General features: G+C 54.9%; 7 protein-coding genes across 7 annotated transcripts; 4 read left to right on the top strand and 3 right to left on the bottom strand.

The window, feature by feature from the left end:
• Positions 1-479: 479 nt before the first annotated feature.
• Positions 480-1,472, top strand: VDBG_06471 (enoyl-CoA hydratase/isomerase family protein; the record flags this gene model as incomplete). Its single annotated transcript, XM_003002863.1, has 2 exons — positions 480-805; positions 869-1,472. The coding sequence occupies 2 exons, from the start codon at positions 480-482 to the stop codon at positions 1,470-1,472; spliced, it is 930 nt and encodes a 309-aa protein (XP_003002909.1).
• A 299-nt stretch (positions 1,473-1,771) lies between these two features.
• On the bottom strand, positions 1,772-4,324 carry VDBG_06470 (cutinase transcription factor 1 beta; the record flags this gene model as incomplete). Its single annotated transcript, XM_003002862.1, has 5 exons — positions 1,772-2,141; positions 2,195-2,377; positions 2,459-3,057; positions 3,800-4,019; positions 4,137-4,324. 5 exons carry the CDS (start codon positions 4,322-4,324, stop codon positions 1,772-1,774), a joined length of 1,560 nt encoding a protein of 519 aa, XP_003002908.1.
• Positions 4,325-6,033: 1,709 nt separating this feature from the next.
• Positions 6,034-8,062, top strand: VDBG_06469 (UV-damage endonuclease; the record flags this gene model as incomplete). The annotated part of the gene is made up of 2 exons (XM_003002861.1): positions 6,034-6,693; positions 6,746-8,062. The coding sequence occupies 2 exons, from the start codon at positions 6,034-6,036 to the stop codon at positions 8,060-8,062; spliced, it is 1,977 nt and encodes a 658-aa protein (XP_003002907.1).
• Positions 8,063-9,040: 978 nt separating this feature from the next.
• On the top strand, positions 9,041-10,429 carry VDBG_06468 (aminobenzoyl-glutamate utilization protein B; the record flags this gene model as incomplete). Its single annotated transcript, XM_003002860.1, has 2 exons — positions 9,041-9,389; positions 9,444-10,429. The coding sequence occupies 2 exons, from the start codon at positions 9,041-9,043 to the stop codon at positions 10,427-10,429; spliced, it is 1,335 nt and encodes a 444-aa protein (XP_003002906.1).
• A 105-nt stretch (positions 10,430-10,534) lies between these two features.
• On the bottom strand, positions 10,535-12,858 carry VDBG_06467 (C6 zinc finger domain-containing protein; the record flags this gene model as incomplete). The annotated part of the gene is made up of 5 exons (XM_003002859.1): positions 10,535-10,811; positions 10,860-11,426; positions 11,489-12,337; positions 12,562-12,665; positions 12,802-12,858. 5 exons carry the CDS (start codon positions 12,856-12,858, stop codon positions 10,535-10,537), a joined length of 1,854 nt encoding a protein of 617 aa, XP_003002905.1.
• Positions 12,859-14,071: 1,213 nt separating this feature from the next.
• On the top strand, positions 14,072-15,601 carry VDBG_06466 (endonuclease/exonuclease/phosphatase family; the record flags this gene model as incomplete). Its single annotated transcript, XM_003002858.1, has 1 exon — positions 14,072-15,601. One exon carries the CDS (start codon positions 14,072-14,074, stop codon positions 15,599-15,601), a length of 1,530 nt encoding a protein of 509 aa, XP_003002904.1.
• Positions 15,602-15,848: 247 nt separating this feature from the next.
• VDBG_06465 (predicted protein) lies at positions 15,849-16,740 on the bottom strand (the record flags this gene model as incomplete). The annotated part of the gene is made up of 2 exons (XM_003002857.1): positions 15,849-15,854; positions 16,141-16,740. 2 exons carry the CDS (start codon positions 16,738-16,740, stop codon positions 15,849-15,851), a joined length of 606 nt encoding a protein of 201 aa, XP_003002903.1.
• Positions 16,741-17,658: the final 918 nt, after the last annotated feature.

The following is a 17,658-nucleotide window of genomic DNA, read 5'->3' as shown; positions in this document are numbered from 1 at the left end:
GCGTTCCCGCCTTTGTTGAGGAAAACCTGGTGTCGTCGGGTCAAGAAAGATACCCCGTTGCCCCGTTGCCCTGGCCAGCAACTGGTCTGATTTGCCACAACTTGAGGAAAAGGGGTCGTTGGCGACCTCGGTACTTTGTGGGTCCCGGGCCCTCTGAACACGTCAATTTGCGACTTTCAGTTTGAGTACTAGGAAATTCGGTATCCAACTCGACAAATCTTGACAATTTGCAATACATTTTCGGCAGGCTTCGATCACAAGCTGGGAAGGCGAGGTTCGCGTTTGCTATACCTCGGCTGCGACCCGGCATTCCAAGGTATTGACTAGTGAACTTGACCAGAATATGTCAATATAGGAGCGCCGTGGACGACTACGTGGGTGACATGTTGAAGAAGAACATGCCAACAAATCAATCTTCGGACGCCCTGAATACTTCAACCAAGCACTTTCCCCCCATCTCAAGAGTCTAACTTTTGAACATGTCGTCCTCCGTTACGATCCCTTCTTATGTCTCCCTACCGTTCAAGGACATTAAGATAACCCATGTTCCAGAATCCTCCCCCTCACCAACTCCAGTCTTAATCATTGCCTTCAATCGGCCTACACGGCATAACGCTGTCACTGAGAATTTACTGGATGAACTTGAGGCGGCTTATGATTTAGTGAACCGCGATGAGCGGGTCCGTGCCATCGTTCTCACCGGCTCAGGACAATCCTTCTGCTCGGGAGCCGACCTCCAGGTGGGGTTCTCAAGCCTCATGGCCCATAAAGAAAGCGAAGAGGCCATGGACAAGTACAGAGATCAGTAGGCCGTTACGATTTTGCCATGCCTCCCTGCATGAGGTGCTAACATATTGTGTCCCCGCAGAGGCGGCCGCCTGGCGCTGGCGATGACCAACTGCACAAAACCGACCATTGTCGCTCTCAACGGCCCGGCTGCAGGCTTCGGTGCGACCATCACCCTCCCCGCCACAATTCGTGTCGCTTGGTCTGGCGCCAAGATTGCCTTTCCATTCTCTCGCCGCGGTCTCACTCTCGAGTCGTGCAGCGCATTCTTTCTCCCGCGTCTTTTGGGCCTCGCCAAGGCGATGCATCTCGCAACCACAGGTTCGGCTTACGCAGCCTCCGACCCGTTGGTCAGTGGTCTATTCTCCAGGCTCCTCCCGACGCCTCAGGAGACAGTGGCGTACGCCGTTGAGCTGGCTGCCGATGTTGCCGACAACACATCCCTGACAAGCACGAAACTGATGAGGGATATGATGTTGCACACGCCCATGACGCTAGAGGAGACGCATAGGCTGGACTCCAAGCTGTTCATTTCCGTGCTCGGATCCAAAGATAACTTGGCAGGCATTCAAGCATTTATGAAGAAGCAGAAACCCAAGTTTGGCGGGTCTTTTGATGGCGAGACGGTGCCTTCTTGGCCCTGGTGGACGTCGAAGGCTGATGAGGCCCCAAAGGCGAAGATGTGAGACGCCATGTATGACCTGAGAGGATTATGGACCAACAAGATGAAACCCAGATGATAACTTCATTTGATGAGTGATTATGGATAAAAATCTCCGTCTCTTGTTCTGTCAAGAACACTGAGATACTTCGTTGAGTGTCTCATGTCCATCCGTCTAGAGCCTGTGTGAAGTCCCCAGGCTCAAACAGCCCAACAAGATCTTGGCTGTCCAACCAGGATTCATTTCTGATATCCATATTGTCAGTATGCATCTCACAAGCGTCAAAAGGCAAGGCCGGCTTTTGAACGAGGATGGCCGATCACTCACTGAGCACCAAGCATATTGGGCCACATCCACGCGTCTGAGATGACGTTGGCCGACAAGGCAGAGTAGCCCTCGGGCCAGCTCTCCCGTGGTGAAAGAGGAGCCTGTTCCTGCGCGACGAGGTCGACAATGACAGCGTCACCTTGTGGTTGGTGAGAAGGCCTCCGTGAACTTCTTGTCCCATCGATCTTTTTAATCGCCGCCTCGAATAGTTTGTATGCGGCAGTTGCCGAGATGTACGACTTGCGCAGCTCGCTCATAGCTAGCATACACAGGGCTAGATTGTGTTTTCCCATCTGGCTTGATAGGGGTTTAAAAGACGCTGATTCGAAGAGATGAACATGCATCGGCGGAACGAGTGCTATGACACTGAGAGGAAGAGTCAGCAAGAGCAGTGTCGACAAGAAAGTTTGCCATCCTACGTTATAGTATGTGATAGGCCGATCAGCTCCTCGGCCATCATTGAAGTCACAGCACTGCAGGCGTTTGACGCAGCTACCCTTGTCTTTTGGCAAGCTAGTGCTCTCCATGGCTCCTTGTTCTCCAGCGTGACATCCCGAGGGGCCTCGAGGATAAATGGTCGATACAACACAATGATCGCTGCCCTGAAGCAGCCGTCAGTCATCAACTTCGTAACCTTGATCGGGGATGAAGAGCAGACGAGACTTGTTCATCAAACCACTTACTCAAAGTAGATTCGGAACTGATAGCGATGGGAGGCAGCCACACGACTTTGATGTTCAGTTGCAGGTAATTCGTATGAGCATGCTCGAATTTCCCGCTCGCAATGTTCAACATCAGACCTTGTCGGCTTCGTCGGCTTCGCCCTGTAATGTGTAGAGAGGATAGTGCCCAAGGTAATACTCAACTTGACCAATGTCTTCCAAAGGGTTTTGAGTTCGCTAAGCTCCCCTGGCAGGTACTTGCCACAAGAACCAGTCCTGTTCTCCGGCACGAAGACTTCTGCATCAAAGCGTTCAGGCTCTGGTGTATCCATATCGTCCAGAGGGATCCGCATCGGCCGTCCCTGGCCCAACGATAACCAGACTTCACGACAGCAGATAGACCACCAAAGCCCTCGCCAGAATGGCTGAATATTACCACAGCCTTGAGAAGGTAACTTGGGTAGCCTGTGTAAACCGATGGTGTGAGACAGACTAATTGCGATGCCGTTCCAGTGCCAGGGGCCCTGTCGGTCGTCTGAGGTAGTGTACCAGAATCCCATCAAAAATACCGACTGGATGAGAGTGATCTTATCTTGCTCGTAGTTCAGATCATAAAGAACCTTTGTAGTTGTCAGCGCTTAAAGAATTTGCTAGAAGCTAGTTTCTGACCTTTGCTCGCTGATACACAGAACGTTTCAATGACGTGCGAGACGTGTAGAAGTCTTGTGTGAGCAGAGCATCATCAACAAACTTCACGAAAGAGTTAGGATTGGGGTATGTCGATGGGGTTTTAATGGTTGACTTGCACTTGCCGAGGCCACGAACATACTCCAAAGCAGCAGAATGCTGACCCGACCGCTTTCATAGTCCAGGATGAATTGACGAGGGTCAAGGATGGGAGAGAAGGGATGCACATGGTGGAAATAGCAGCGTATGAGTATTTCTTGTATATGCGGTGCAGGCAGGTCGAAAGCACCTCTCGACCGAAGATAATTGACATCCTCTGGTGCAAGTAATTTCGTTGACGGCGTGCTTACCAGGCAGTGATTATTCGTCGAGGATCTTTCTGGCTCGCAAATATCCATTACGAAAGCCGGACCACGTCGGTCACCTATGCGGGTCAGATATCGGAACGGCAAAGCGTGGATTGTAGCACAAGGCGATTTTACCAGCATAGAACGGAATGCCGTTTCGCTTGCTGCCACTGCCACCTTCTAACGTCTCCGCATATGCCGAACTTTCGTCGGTGACGTCGAAGCATTCCGACACATGTCGGGATACTGGCGTTGAAGAGCATAATTGTGGACCGGCGCTTGAACGCGATGCGGGAGTAGCAGGGCGCGAGTAGGCGGCTGCACTTACTGCCAGGGAATTTGGCAGATCTTGAGCGTTGCGTGAATCACGAAGGGCAGCGTCACCGCCACTGTCTCTTGTTTGCAGCAGTTCGTTGAACGGCTGAGAGGCTCTGTCGGCTTGGATTGACTCTTTGACGGACGGCGAAGCGGAAGTCGCAGGCGGCGGAGCTATAGGCACTCTACTGAAGCTGGATGTAGATGCTGCCGATGAATCTTCTTCATTTTCTCTGGCATGAGCAAGAGACGGCTGCAGGTCCAGGTTCCTTAGTCCCCATCAGTCTCACGCGTATTGGTCTTTGGTCGCAACAAGGTCTCTCCTGCTCGACAACGTAAACAAGACTTACCGCCGTCGCTTGCGGCGCGAAATCTCACATGGCGTGTCATCCACCGCACAGTTGGCGCAGGGTGGACCTGAGAGAGCCACTGTACACCTTACTTTGCGCAAGCTGCATGCGGTGCACGCGACAGCCGCGCGTTTGGAGGCACGTGTCTTCGAAATGGCCGGTGAGGGTCTGCTATCCTGCCGCAGCATCTTGCTGAATGAGCAACAAGCCGCTGTTGAAGGCGGGATGCAAATCTTAGATACTACGAGGTGGCGTACCTAGGATGGCATGATAGCTCGCTTCTGTGGTTCCATGTGATTGAGGCCGATTATGTAACCAACCTGCATCTCATCGCTTCCCGATTCGTTTCCCGGTCGGGGTAGGTGTCTAGGTACGTACCTAGGTAGGAGTAGATATGTAGTGGCACTGTTCCTATCAACGGCAACCGTCCTTCAAACAGATTCTGCTTGCTTGACCAATCATGCCTGATCAACGGAGGGACAGCCAAATTGATATGGGAGTACTCGTACACCAATACTTGGTGAGCACTGAGATCATGTTCCCCAACGAAGTGTATGTTGGAAGGTAGGCGACATCCTCAACAGGAAGAAAGGCCTGACATTGATGATGTGTCAGTAGCCTCCCTTACCTTATTGGGACTGCCATGTCAGGACCGGTGAATTATGCATGGGTTATGACGTTTCGGCCGCTGACTTGTGTGTTGTGCGCCTCTGCGTGCGTGAGACAGAGACTGAGCATGCACCTGTGCTCAAAGCTCAGGTAGCATAACGACGACGTCATTCTTTGCCTCACCCTTGCTGTTTCCCGTTTCCCTCTCCTGCCAGGTCCAATCCTACCAGCGCACTGCGCCTGCCACCCCTAGTTTAATCTGATTTCAGCTCAATCTACATTCCAATGAAATCGACTTTACCTCGTACCTGCCTTCTCCGGGCAGGCAAGGTATCCAAGCCGGTAGGAGCTCCAGTGGTCTCGATCCCGATCGTACATGCCAGCTCCACCTCGTCATGATGTCCCCGTCAGGTGCAACCCTTACCCACCAGGCGTCCCCCGTGGCATCTGCTCCGTTCAACGACGACATCATCCGTCTCAAGGAATCATTCCAATTGTCTAGTGTATCCTCTTTTCCTCTTGCATTTTTTTTTGGCTTGCTTTTGCCACGGAGAAAAAGTGACTTACCAGCGCTTCTCCCGTCTTACGACCAGTGTTGCACTCCATTGATCCAACTCGCGTCATCCTTTCCTGAACCTTGAGCCTCGAGCCTTGGTCTGCTCGCGTCGTAATAAGTAAACCACCTACCTAATTCTTCTGGGCTACTACCATCAGTTACGCCAAACTCAACACTGTTTGACAGTGACGCTCGTCTGAAGAGGCCAGGCCCTCCAATCGACCCAGCGATCAACTGCCCAGCTTATCGACGTGCTGTCGAAATACTTGTGCCTAGACGCGCATTCGGTCATCTGGCGTCCCCCGGCTACGAACACCCTAGCTGGCTCCTGAATCTCCCCCCCCCCCGCTATTCACAGTCTGTAGGGACACCGGGGTTTACTCCGATCGCCCAAGCCAATCAGTCGAATCACAGGCAGGTTGTACCGCCCAGCTTGTCACCTCACCCACCACAGCGACACCGTCAAGACGCCCCTGGCCAGCTGTATCCGACGCCGTGCTCTGCCTCCACCGGCCTACCATCTCCCCCTTCTCGTCCTTCTGCATGAGGAGCATTCGTTCCGGCAGGGCCAATCAAGTGCATCATTGCTTGGCGTGGTCATTCGCGGCTGGATCGTTGCCAGTCGGCCAACGTCCATCCCCTTTGCAGCCCCAGTCATCGTTCTCGACTCGAGCCGCATGTGGTGCTAACCACATTATTCCCATCACACATATACCCAGACGTTTCTCCAGCATGGCGTCCAAACGTAGAAGATCCAGCACTTCCATTGCTCCGACAAAAATTGGCACAGAGAACAGCAGTAGGAAAGCACAGCGCAAGACTTCACCAACCACACAAGAACCTCCGAGGAGATCGGGTCGTCATCGCACAGCTGACAGCAAGCCTGTCAAAGAAGAGGCCATGGAGGCACCCACCAGCGCCGCCGCGCCGCCGCCCCCATCTCTCGAGCAAGACACCCCTGCGAGACGAAGAGATGCCGCTAGACAGGTCGCAACACCACGCAAGTGTGTCTCCGATGTGATGAAGGAACTCAGTGACATGGAGGAGCGCCTGCAAAGCTCTGTCAAGCGTCAGCGCTTGGCCATTCAGGATTCGGGTCTTGTCGATGATGTTCCCCCACGCCGCCCTCTCAAACCTCAAGCGGCACGCAAAAGTCGCAATGTGGTTCGAGAGAACCTAGCCAATGGCGTTCGCATGGCCATCTCCGTCGATGAAATAGAGCACGCCCCGTCACTTGATACTGACGCCATTGCCGCCGCCAACGACATTGAGGCCGACGCCAATGATAGGGAGCAAGAGGCCGAAGAGGAGCCGGCGGAGCGCGGCGCTGCACGACCACCGCCCGTGAATAGCAACCATCTCCCTCTCCCGTGGAAGGGCCGAATTGGATATGTAGGTGGCAACCTCGATTTTTTCAATGCAAGAAAGCTTACCTTGTCTGTAGGCCTGTCTCAACACGTATCTTCGAGAAGCAACTCCGCCTGTTTTCAGTTCCCGCACTTGCAGGATCGCGTCTATCATCCAACACCGCCATCCTTTGACAGACCCATCTCAGCCCGAACATTCCACTAAGAACAGGCCAGATGAATCCAAACCTCAGAACATGAGGCTCGGCCAAGAGTATGTTGAGCGCTTGGGGTTGGCGAACGCGCATGACATAGTCAAAATGATCCGGTGGAACGATAAATACGGCATCAAATTCATGCGACTCAGCTCCGAGATGTTCCCCTTCGCTAGTCACGCTGAGTACGGATACAGTCTCGCGCCATTTGCTTCTGAGGCACTAGCTGAGGCCGGATCTGTTGCCGGAGAGCTCGGTCATCGCTTGACGACTCATCCAGGGCAGTTCACTCAATTGGGCTCGCCGCGGCCTGAGGTTATTAAGGCTGCTGTTCGCGACCTCATATATCATGATGAGCTTCTCACGTTGTTGCACTTGCCAGAACAGCAAGACCGCGATGCCGTCATGATCCTGCACATGGGAGGTACCTACGGCGATAAAGCTGCGACGTTGGATCGATTCCGGACGAATTATGCAACGCTCTCGCCTTCGGTGAAGAATCGTCTCGTCTTGGAAAATGACGATGTGTCTTGGACAGTTCATGATCTTCTACCCATATGCGAGGAGCTCAACATCCCACTTGTCCTCGACTTTCATCACCACAACATCCTTTTCGATGCCACAGAATTGCGCGAGGGCACAGAGGATATCATCGCGCTCTTTCCACGCATTCGAGCCACATGGACACGAAAACAAATTACCCAGAAGATGCACTACAGTGAGCAATGCCCTAGCGCTGTAACACCCAGAGATAGGAGAAAGCATTCCCCTAGGGTACGCACACTCCCGCCGTGCGCAAACGACATGGATCTCATGATCGAGGCCAAGGACAAGGAGCAGGCAGTCTTCGAGCTGATGCGGGCCTTCAGGCTGCCAGGGTACGATACCTTCAATGACCTGATACCGCACATGCGAGACGATGACCACAGACCCGTACCGAAACCTGTGAGTAAAGGGAAAAAGAAAACGCCGACGAAGAAGAAAAAGATCAAAGGGGAAGACGACGACGTTGACATGGACAAGGTGGAAGATCTAGAGACAGACATGCCAGAGACGGTGCGTACGCCAGTCTCTGCTAAAGACTTTGGTATGGGCGGACCACAAAACCGGGTGTACTGGCCTGAGGGTATGGAGGCTTGGCTGAAGCCGAAGAAGCGCGAGGTGAAGAATGTCCCAAAAGTGACGCAAGTCGCCGCTTGAGACAGGCAGTCAAGTAAATGGAAGTTGTGTGTCTCGCTGAGGTCGAACCTCGGATTGAAACTTCGTACAAATGGCATGAACATGCAGGCACGCCGTGGCTTGTTGGATATTGTATGAAGCTAACAAACTCGAATGTCAAAACGAATTTGCAGTACCAGGAAGGAAAACCACGGATCCCCGCAAGACCATGAGAAAGGGCTTTTTGTCGTATGATAAGCGGAGGCATGCCGACAGAGATATGCCTGACGTGACCCCCTGACCCGCGTCGACTCCGATACTTCTCCGACGCGAGGGGCTCTCGCAGTTCTTGCAGTGCAGTCCATGCCGCTATCTTAACCCCTACTTGTTCTTTCGCGGTCCACTGATCGGCACCCGGAGCAAGATGGACGTATCGCAGGAGGTTCCGATGCGAGGGGTTGGATACCCCGCGTCTCCACCAAGGATTCATTGCGGGTGTCTACATCATTGCCTCGGCTCTCTTAACAGTGCATGACTGAGCGAGCGGGCTCCAACAGTTCAGAAGTGAGACCTGTTCGAAGGGTTATCGTGGGTGATGGGGTAGATGAAGCCTGGCAACGCGATTTCGGCAGCGGCTCTTGTGGCCTCCGAGGCGTCATCTGTGTCAGCTTCGGGGCCGGCCCCGCTCCGGAGGTGGTAGGGGTCTGGAGTCGGGAAGTTTGGACTTGACTGGAATAGGGAGGTGAGATCGGTTCGTCGGGGCGGGGCCACAAGGTGCGGGACAGACAGGAGGACTTTGGTATTGTGGGGTGAGGGTTCCTCAGTTGCAGAATGTTGACCCAGTGGCCTGCCGAGAGGCCTTGGGAGGGTTAGTTCAGGCTTGTTGATGGTGCTCTCTGTGACGATCCCGGGGGTTAAATGTGAGGCCGAGAATTTGCATAAGAGGGCCAGGAGCCTGAACGATGAGGAGTCGTGTTGAGAATGTTTCAAGAACTCATTTTCTCGTGGTGTGTTATCGTCATGGCCCGACTTCATGCTGCTGCTCTACTCTTTGCTCTCGCGGCTCCGGCCCTGGCGCAAAACTGCTCGGCGCCTGGTCCCGGCAACAACACGGCCAGCGTGCACTTCAAGGCTGTTTCGGACTACCTCGACTTGATCTCGGACGACCTGTGGCCGCTCAACAAGGAAATTCATGACAACCCTGAGCTGGGATACGAGGAAGTGCAGGCGCACGACCTTCTCACGTCCTTCATGGAAAGCCAGGACGGTTGGAACGTGACGCGGTCACTGGGCGGGATCGACACGGCCTTCATGGCCGTCTTTGAGGGCAGCGGAGAGGGTCCTGTCGTGTCTTTCAACGCAGAGTATGGTGCGTACATCATAGGAAAGCCATCCACCGGAATTCCAAACTAATAGCATCCAGACGCTCTCCCGGGCCTCGGCCATGCCTGCGGCCACAACCTCATCGCGACAGCCTCGGTCGGCGGCGCCCTCGCCACGGCGGAGATTATGCGCGCCGAAAGCCTGGCTGGCCGGGTGATACTCTTCGGCACGCCAGCGGAGGAGTCTCTCGGCGGCAAGGTCAAGATGCTTGAAGCCGGTCTCTTCGACGATGCACAGATCGACATCAGCCTCATCTCGCACCCAACGGCCGGCAACGACAGCCCATACATGATCACGACGGCGACGGACCGCTTCGACGTCGAGTACCACGGCCGCGAGGCCCACGCCGCCGCGGGCCCGTGGGAGGGCATCAACGCGCAGGATGCGCTGCTCGTCGCCAACACGGCGCTCGGTTTCATGCGCCAGCAAATGCGGCCCAGCGACAAGGTGCACGGCTTCATCGCGAGCGGCGGCAGCCGCATCAACGTCATCCCCGCGCTCGCGACGGCGTCATACCAGATCCGCTCCAACGACGCCGAGCAGCTGGCCAACTTTACCGAGCGGTGTCGTCGCGGTGCTTCGAGGCCGGCGCGCTGGCGTCGGCGCCGAGATGAACCTGACGATGCGGCCTATGGCTACGCCAACATGGTGTCCAACGACGCGCTGGCGGGGTCGTACACGACGTGGTTCGAGGGTCTCGGCGGCGATATCGAGGACCCTGTCATCGACAAGAAGCGTGATCCTTCAGGCAGCACGGACCAGGGCAATATCAGCCATGACTTCCCTTCCATCAGCCCCTACTTCGGCATCACCAATGAGGACGGCAGCCAGCCGGCGGGCGGGCCGCACACGACAGCTTTCGAGGTCGCTTCTGGCAGTCGGGCGGCGTTTGACAAGGCCATCATGGTAGCCAAGAGCCTTGCCGGTGTGGCTGTTGATGTGCTGACGGTTGAGGGGCTGCTTGAGAAGATCAAGGAGGAGTTCGAGCAAACCAAAAAGTCCAGCAAGAGGAAGGCTCGCCGCTAGCCGTAGGACTTCTAGTAAATAAAAGCATCAGACACAAATCGCGGAAATCAAAAATTTATGTACAGATCATTCAACAGTACCGCTGGTCCTGCACCTCCTCTTGTATTAGCCTTCGTGATGCCCGTAAATATCTTGCCACGCTCTCTGCGTGCTTGCAGTCGTGTCTTCCCCCAAGTACACCTGCCGGATGAAGCGGTCTGCCTCCGCAATGATTCTCACACTCTGCTCAACACTCGGCGACGCTGGTTCGCCCATCACCTCCTGCCATCCCTCCAGAAGCTGTCGCAGGTGCTCGCCGGCAGACAAAATCTCTGAGCCAATGAGCTCTCGGAGCGCCGGCACCCGGCAGGCAGCCAAGAGGACGAGCATCGCACCAGCCATGCTAGTCGCCGTTAGTAGAAGTTTGAGAATGATGGCCCGATGTGCTTACGATAGGGAACAGATCCAGGTGTCCACCAAGACGGTCTGTCCATACCCCCTGAGGTTCATGATGTGCAGCAGGCATGCGTCTAAGCACATCTTGCAGCTTGCCATGACCTCCTTTCCAGCGATTCCATCACCTGGACTGCGCACGGCTGCTGGAGGTGCCATGCCGCTCAGCATCCACATGAAGTAGGGCCGATAGATCACGCTTCGGCATGTAGAGTACCGCTGCCTCAGAAAGGCACCAGCTTCGGTGGCGGTGGGGGTTTCGTCCACAGTGAACGCAAAAGCAGGAGGAAGGACCTCGCGCCACTCGTCGAGTTGGTGATTGAGTTCGCGGACGACTGCAGGGAACCGGGTGGGATCGAGAGCAGCTCCAGTAGTCTGAGCGTAGAGTAGGTGGTGAACGCGGTTCAGAAGCCGTCGCATGGAGATACACGCCAAAAGGTAGAGAGAGGCAAGTTCCTGTTGATGTGCGTCGGCATGGGTATGGTATTCGCCTGGTAGGGGCGTTGTCGATTCAATGGCAGAAATTCCTGACTGTGGCAGGGCAGAAAGCTCGGCGAGATAATCGCTGCTGTATGTTAACAAACTGACCATGGGGTAGCCGTGCCTAGCCTCCTGTTTCAAGCTTACCTCTCTAGGATATAACAGGACCAAAATATGCGTCTAATGCGCTCGCTGTCTTCCGTTGAGTCGTCCTCTGAAGTGTACGAGAGCAACAGCAGGCATTTGGCTGCAGCAGCGTTGATATACTCCCAAGCTTGGAGCGGGCGACGTAAAAATGCAAAGTACATAGCAACGTAGAACAGGCAGTGGGTTGACGTGCTCCCAATGTGTGTGTGCACGACATGGAGTCTTTTGAGCACGCCGTCGAAGTAAACGTCGGCCATAGCCTTCTTCGATGCGCGTGTCTCACGGTCTTTCTGGGTCAGAGATGTCGTGCCGCTGGCCAAGTTCGCTGTGACCTGCCCAGCGAGACCCAAAGCCATAGTCAGTAACGCCAGGCACACTTCGATGCTGTCCTCTTCAGGCACGCCATTGACTATGAGGGCGCGCACCCCAGCCATTTGCTGCTGAGACATGGTGGGGTACCAAAAGTTCACCGTTTGGCCGAAGGACTCGAGGATTTCGTCAACTTCGCGAGGCGTCACGAAAGGATACCATGTCGATGAACGGGACTTGATCGGAGGTCGAGCTTGCTCGAGACGGAAGATGGGATCGTACCCATCGCGAAGGCCAGGGAAGACGTCAAAATGCGGCCACTGGAGGACGGCCTCGGTGGCTGAGGTGTGCATGGAAGCGAGTACGGCATTGTCGAGGTTGTTCGCCGCCGGCGGCCAGTGGGACTCAGAGAGAGGTGTCCGATGGTGGAGAATCTCGGTACGGGGTGAGGAGGAGAATGAGGCGGCTCTAGGGACGGCGGTGGGAAGGCTAGGCGACGCCATGGACTGGCGAGCGACGATGCTGTTGCTGCTGATGATCCTGGGGTGAAAGGCCGCGGTCTTCGCGGCCGGACATGTGATGAGCCATGTCGGTCAACCAAAGGTAACTGAAGTGGGGTGACTGACGATGGCGGGGATAAGCCGACTTCATCTCATGGAGAAATTTCTCAACACGGAGGACGCTCTCGAGGATGAGGTCACTTTTGCCTCGGCTGCCACAAGGTCAGCCATCCATCATGATGCGAGGGTACACTCGGATCTCACGAGTTGGCTTCGGAGCCGTAGGTACACTCCTGGCGCGAACCATCGCATGACGCGCAAGGGGTGTTGCCATTGCATCTTATCTTCTTGGCACGGCACGCATCACACTGTGTGTGTGTGAAACATGATTAGCTTGTGATGTCTTCAGACGGTGAGACCCTGAAGAGGATGTGCAGCGCCGATCTCAATTGAGAGGCAGAGCGCGTCGTCTCATTGCGGCAGAGAGAGGGTAATGCGGCTCACAGCATGGCTTGTCCGAAGCCTCTTCCTGGCCGGCTCCGAGCCAGATTCGTGGTCCATGACATGACGCGGGATGTCGACCAGTTTGAATCAGTCAATCGCTTGGGGACAAAATGGGTCGTGGTGGGTGCATGGTACGATCCGAAGCGGACCGAGGTGTCGTGAGCAATAGAAAAGGGACTTTGTCAGTGATGGAGAATGCGGAGAGAATGAGAAGGGGCACAGGGACAAAGACCAAAGAAAGACGCGCACAGGCGCCAGGTGCACGTCGCACGAGGCATTGAAGACCTGACCCGACAGCGCGGAAGTTGCGACCTGGGGCCAACCTGCCCTGCGTGTGGCTGGCTGGTGGGTGCTCCCTTCCCGTGCCTGTCCTTAGTGACCTGACACGAGCATCCTGCCTTCCACCTACGGCACTGATGGTGAGGTCGGGCGGGTACGTACCTGCCTTCCACGAGATGCGGGGGCTGCGGGGTTACGCAGACAGGGGGACACCAGCACCTACCGCGGTCAAGCTGTTCACAGCCATCAAGCCATTGTCAAGCCTTGCCAAGCCACAGCAGCCTTTCGACCTGGACGCCTCGTCTGTGGTTTGCGAATGGGCACGGATGAAAACACCAAGCAACACTATCGTCATCAGGTCCCAACTTTGACTTCAACTTGACGCCAGATAACATGGCCTCTCCTGGTCCGCTACCCAGTGGGTTCTGACAACCAGGCAGTTCTCGGAACAATATGCGGCAATGATCAACCCATGCCATGCAGTCCACCAAAAGCCCACCCTCCTCCTGACTGTCAAATCACCACCGCCGTCATGTTGCCGTCTTAGAACCGGTCTGGGCTGCTTTGCAAAGGCTCCCCTCCATATGTGCTGGGAGATGGTCAGCTCGGTCATCCCACCCACCCATGCGTCGCTGTCGTTGGTCACCCAACCCACGTGGTGCCTCAACACCAAGGGACACGTCCGCTTGGTCCCCAACCGCTGCAACTTTAGCAAAAGATCGACAACGCTCGATGGAGCAATGCCAACTTCTAGGCGATATCGTGTCGCGGCAAATGAAAGACATTGGTCGGCCTAAACGCCAAAGATCTCTCGAGCCATTTGCGAAGCCCTCTCAAGGTCTTTCTGCGGTCATGGCGATTCCTCTCTTGGTCCCCAGAGGTGCCCGCAGGAAGAATGCATACAAAAGCCTTGAGCAGCCAAGTGGCTGCGGTGTCAGGATGAAGCTGCAGTCCCATTTCCAAGAGACTGAACCAACGCCGAAGACAAATAATGCATTTCCGATCCGTTGTGCCCATCGCCTTATCCGCGGCTTTTGCAAGCTTCGGCCTCAGTGCCCCTTCAGCAGACCGACCCAACGTCAGACAGCTTTCTGGCTCACTTGCAGTGGTCGAAGGCCAAGAACCTCTGACATTCAAGTACACCACACCTGACGCCTACTCTACAAACTGGGTCGGCCTTTACTATCCAGGAGGCGGCCCTACCAACCAAGTTAAACCAGAGCAATCCCTTGTCTGGGCCTACACTCCTGACTCGGAGGGCACCGTCAAACTGTCTCCATCTGGTCTTCAACCGGGGAACTACTCCGCCTATTTTCTTGCACGGGACGGCTACAAGTGGCTCGCCGAGCCCATCCCGGCCGTTCTGCCTCGTGCTCCGTCTGGGCCCCTTTCCTTTCTCGTCAACGAGGCAACTCTTCACAACGCCCGTCAGGGCGATGCCTATGAGGCTCAAGTCGGAGGCTTCGTTGCCGGTGGCAGCGAGGCTCTGACTTTCTCGCAGGCCTCCAGTGACAACTGGGCCAAGGTATCTCCCGACGGGACCATCACGGGCACACCTGGCCGCACGGCATCCGACACACACATCACTTTGCGCGCAACATCAGGAGATTCTTCAGCTGAAATCAAGCTCACCATCCCCGTTCGCCGTGCTGGTTCTTCTCTCGTCAAGACACTTCGAGTCCTGACTTTCAACATGTGGCACGGGGGCACCCAGGTTGACAACTACCACGAGAAACAAGTCCGCTTCCTTCTCGAGAGCAACGTCGACATTGTGGGACTTCAGGAGGACCAGAGCGGCCGCCACGCTCACCGCCTTGCGCATGCTCTGGGATGGCACTACTGGGCCAGCTCGCGCAGCGTCGGTGTTATTAGCCGTTACCCCATCGCCAAGAAGTATGGGGAGATCAACGCCTCGGGTGGTGTACGCATCGCCCTTGACGGCGATGAGCAACAAATCAACTTCTGGGTTGTGCATCTCGGTTACACACCTTATGGACCCTATGACTTCTGCTTCGATGGCATGGATGTGGAGACTGTCATCGAGCGCGAGACCAAGTCAGGACGTACGCCTCAGATTACCGACACTCTGGCCGCTATGGAGGGACAGATTGCTTCCGCCGAGGATGTGCCTGTGCTTCTCGTTGGCGACTTCAACGCACCTTCCCACCTTGACTGGACGGAGGCTCTCAGGAAGAAGAACTGCGGCTATGCTAACGTACCGTGGCCGACGTCTGTCAAGACTACAGACGCGGGCCTGGTTGACTCGTTCCGCGTTGCGAACCCAGACCCTGTCAAGGTGCCAGGCATCACTTGGTCACCCTTGTTCCCTTTCCACGACGGGGCCACGGGACGCCCTGAGCCGCAAGACCGTATCGACTTTATATACCATGCTGGCAATCTGACGGTCAAGAACTCAAAGGACGTTGTTGTCGGTCAGCCCAAGCCGTCGCCAAATCACAAGCAGAATGAGTGGACCACGGACCATGCGACTATTTTGACGACGTATGAACTGCCTGCTTGAAATCTTGGAGGCTTTTGAACGTCACGAAGATATGTGTTGTGGAAGTTGATTGATTGATTGTACATCACTACTTTTGGAGTGTCAACGTATGATATCACTATGCTATGACTGCAATTCAACTTTGCAGGGACTGGGAGGGAAATTGGGAGGCACGGCAGATGCCCGAATCTATGATTTGCTTACGACTACGACGCCGGCTTTTTCGCTCTCTAGCACTGAGGAGGTGTTGCGAGAACCTTGAATTTCTCTAGCTCTGGAACATGGATATTTCACATGTGCATGATCCAGGTTAGAAAGTCACAAGCAATTTGTACACACCTTACTACATGTATGCAAACGGAGCACGAGGAGTGATCTCATATCAGTATGATAATTTGCTTGTCAGAACCAACTGTCGCTCATTCTGTCTGCTACGTTGATATGTAGGCTGAAGACTCTCGTGCGTAACATTACCGATCCCCTCGGAAAAGCTGGCGGCAAAGCGTCGAGTTGAATCCTGCAGACGGCCTACGTAACCAGGCGCCACCTTGCGGACTCACCCGAAATCCCCAGCCGTCCGGACCCCAGTAGGTCAAGTTCCTTGAGCCGGAGCCTCCAAATCCTGAGCTGGATCGATAGGCAGGGCTGTAACTACAGCAATCTGAGCATGAGCTGCCGTATCCCGAGCTGGAACCATAGCCGGAACCATAGCTGCTGTAATCTGAGCTTGATCCATAGCCGGAACCATAGGTGCCGTATCCAGAGCCGTAGCCTCCATACCCAGAGCCGCTGCTGCCGTAGTCAAGGCTGGATCCGGAGCCGAAGCTCCCATAGCCAGAGCCGCTGCTTCCGTAGCCGAGGCTGGATCTATATCCGGAGCCATAGCTACCGTAGTCCGAGCTAGACATGTACCCCATACTAGAGCTTGTGCTTCCGGGGCCGTACGAGGAGGATGACGAGCGTGCGAGATCCAGATAGTCCAGGTTTGACGAGGATGAGGAGGGGTATCCTGAGCTCATACTGCCACTGCTATGAGGGTAATAAGTTAGCATGGGTGGCTGCCTGTATGACATGTAGGGGTTGAAAGGGTGGGAACTGCCAATGTCAGTATCAGTGCTTGGTTCCGAGTAGCCGTCGAATTCGTAATGAAACCCCGACATGGTTGATGTAGTTATATCTCTGGGTGTTTGAGGTTTGATCAAGTGCTTGTGTAGATTGTCTTTTCTTTGTCGACGGAATGTGAAGTGGAGATTGAAGAGTAAATTGACAGTTGCCAATGCATGGAGCCGATATATATATGTATATTCCAGGATATCCTCTGTGAGGTAGTGAAACAGAGCTGATTAGCAAGCGCACTATGTACGGGCTGTGCCCATAACTGCCAAATCACGGATCCACCTCATGAGTGTCCATATGCAGGGTGGTATTCACGGGCACCTCGAGCTTGGGGGATATCATCAATTCAGCGCGGTGAGACGCAAAAAGTCTATACAAAGTCGTCGCCATGTTCGTGCGCTGTCCTTGATTGACCTTAAAACTCCGTCTCCGCTCCACAAGACAAAAGAAATGGGGGGTTTCCCGCAGGATTTTGCACACCTGAAATACAGAACAGGCGAGTTGGTTGGGGGGGTATAAGCAGACTAAAAGAAGAAAAGGCCAGATAATACCAGATATCCAGTGTGTTTGGTGGGGGGGGGATGTCGTGCGCTTTGTGAAGATCGCTGATGCCCCGAATTACGCCGCCAGCAGGGGAAGAAAACCAAGTGAAGGCCATGCAGCACGCTCATGCCGCTGCATTAGCCTCCTGTCGAAGTGCCGCTGGTCCTTGGAAGCCCGTGGCGGGCGGCACGTTGCGCAGCTCCATGCCCTGTGCGTCTCTGTCCTTGATCGACTTACGGTCGCGCAGATCACCAAGGCGCTGGTCGCCAGGTTGGTATCTGGCCTTGAAGCTGTAGTGCGTGGGAGGTCGGGGCCGGCAGAGAACGACGAACCAGTTCTTGAGCATGCTTCCTTGCGTGAAAGCACGGAACCGCTCCTGCTTGATGAACTTGTGCGAGTTGATGTACTCCCTGGTCGTC

This window comes from Verticillium alfalfae, genomic scaffold, assembly GCF_000150825.1.
Source record: "Verticillium alfalfae VaMs.102 supercont1.8 genomic scaffold, whole genome shotgun sequence".
Lineage (NCBI taxonomy): Eukaryota > Fungi > Ascomycota > Sordariomycetes > Glomerellales > Plectosphaerellaceae > Verticillium > Verticillium alfalfae.
The sequence above is the reverse complement of the archived record's forward strand: the minus strand, read 5'-3'. Positions and strand labels throughout refer to the sequence as shown.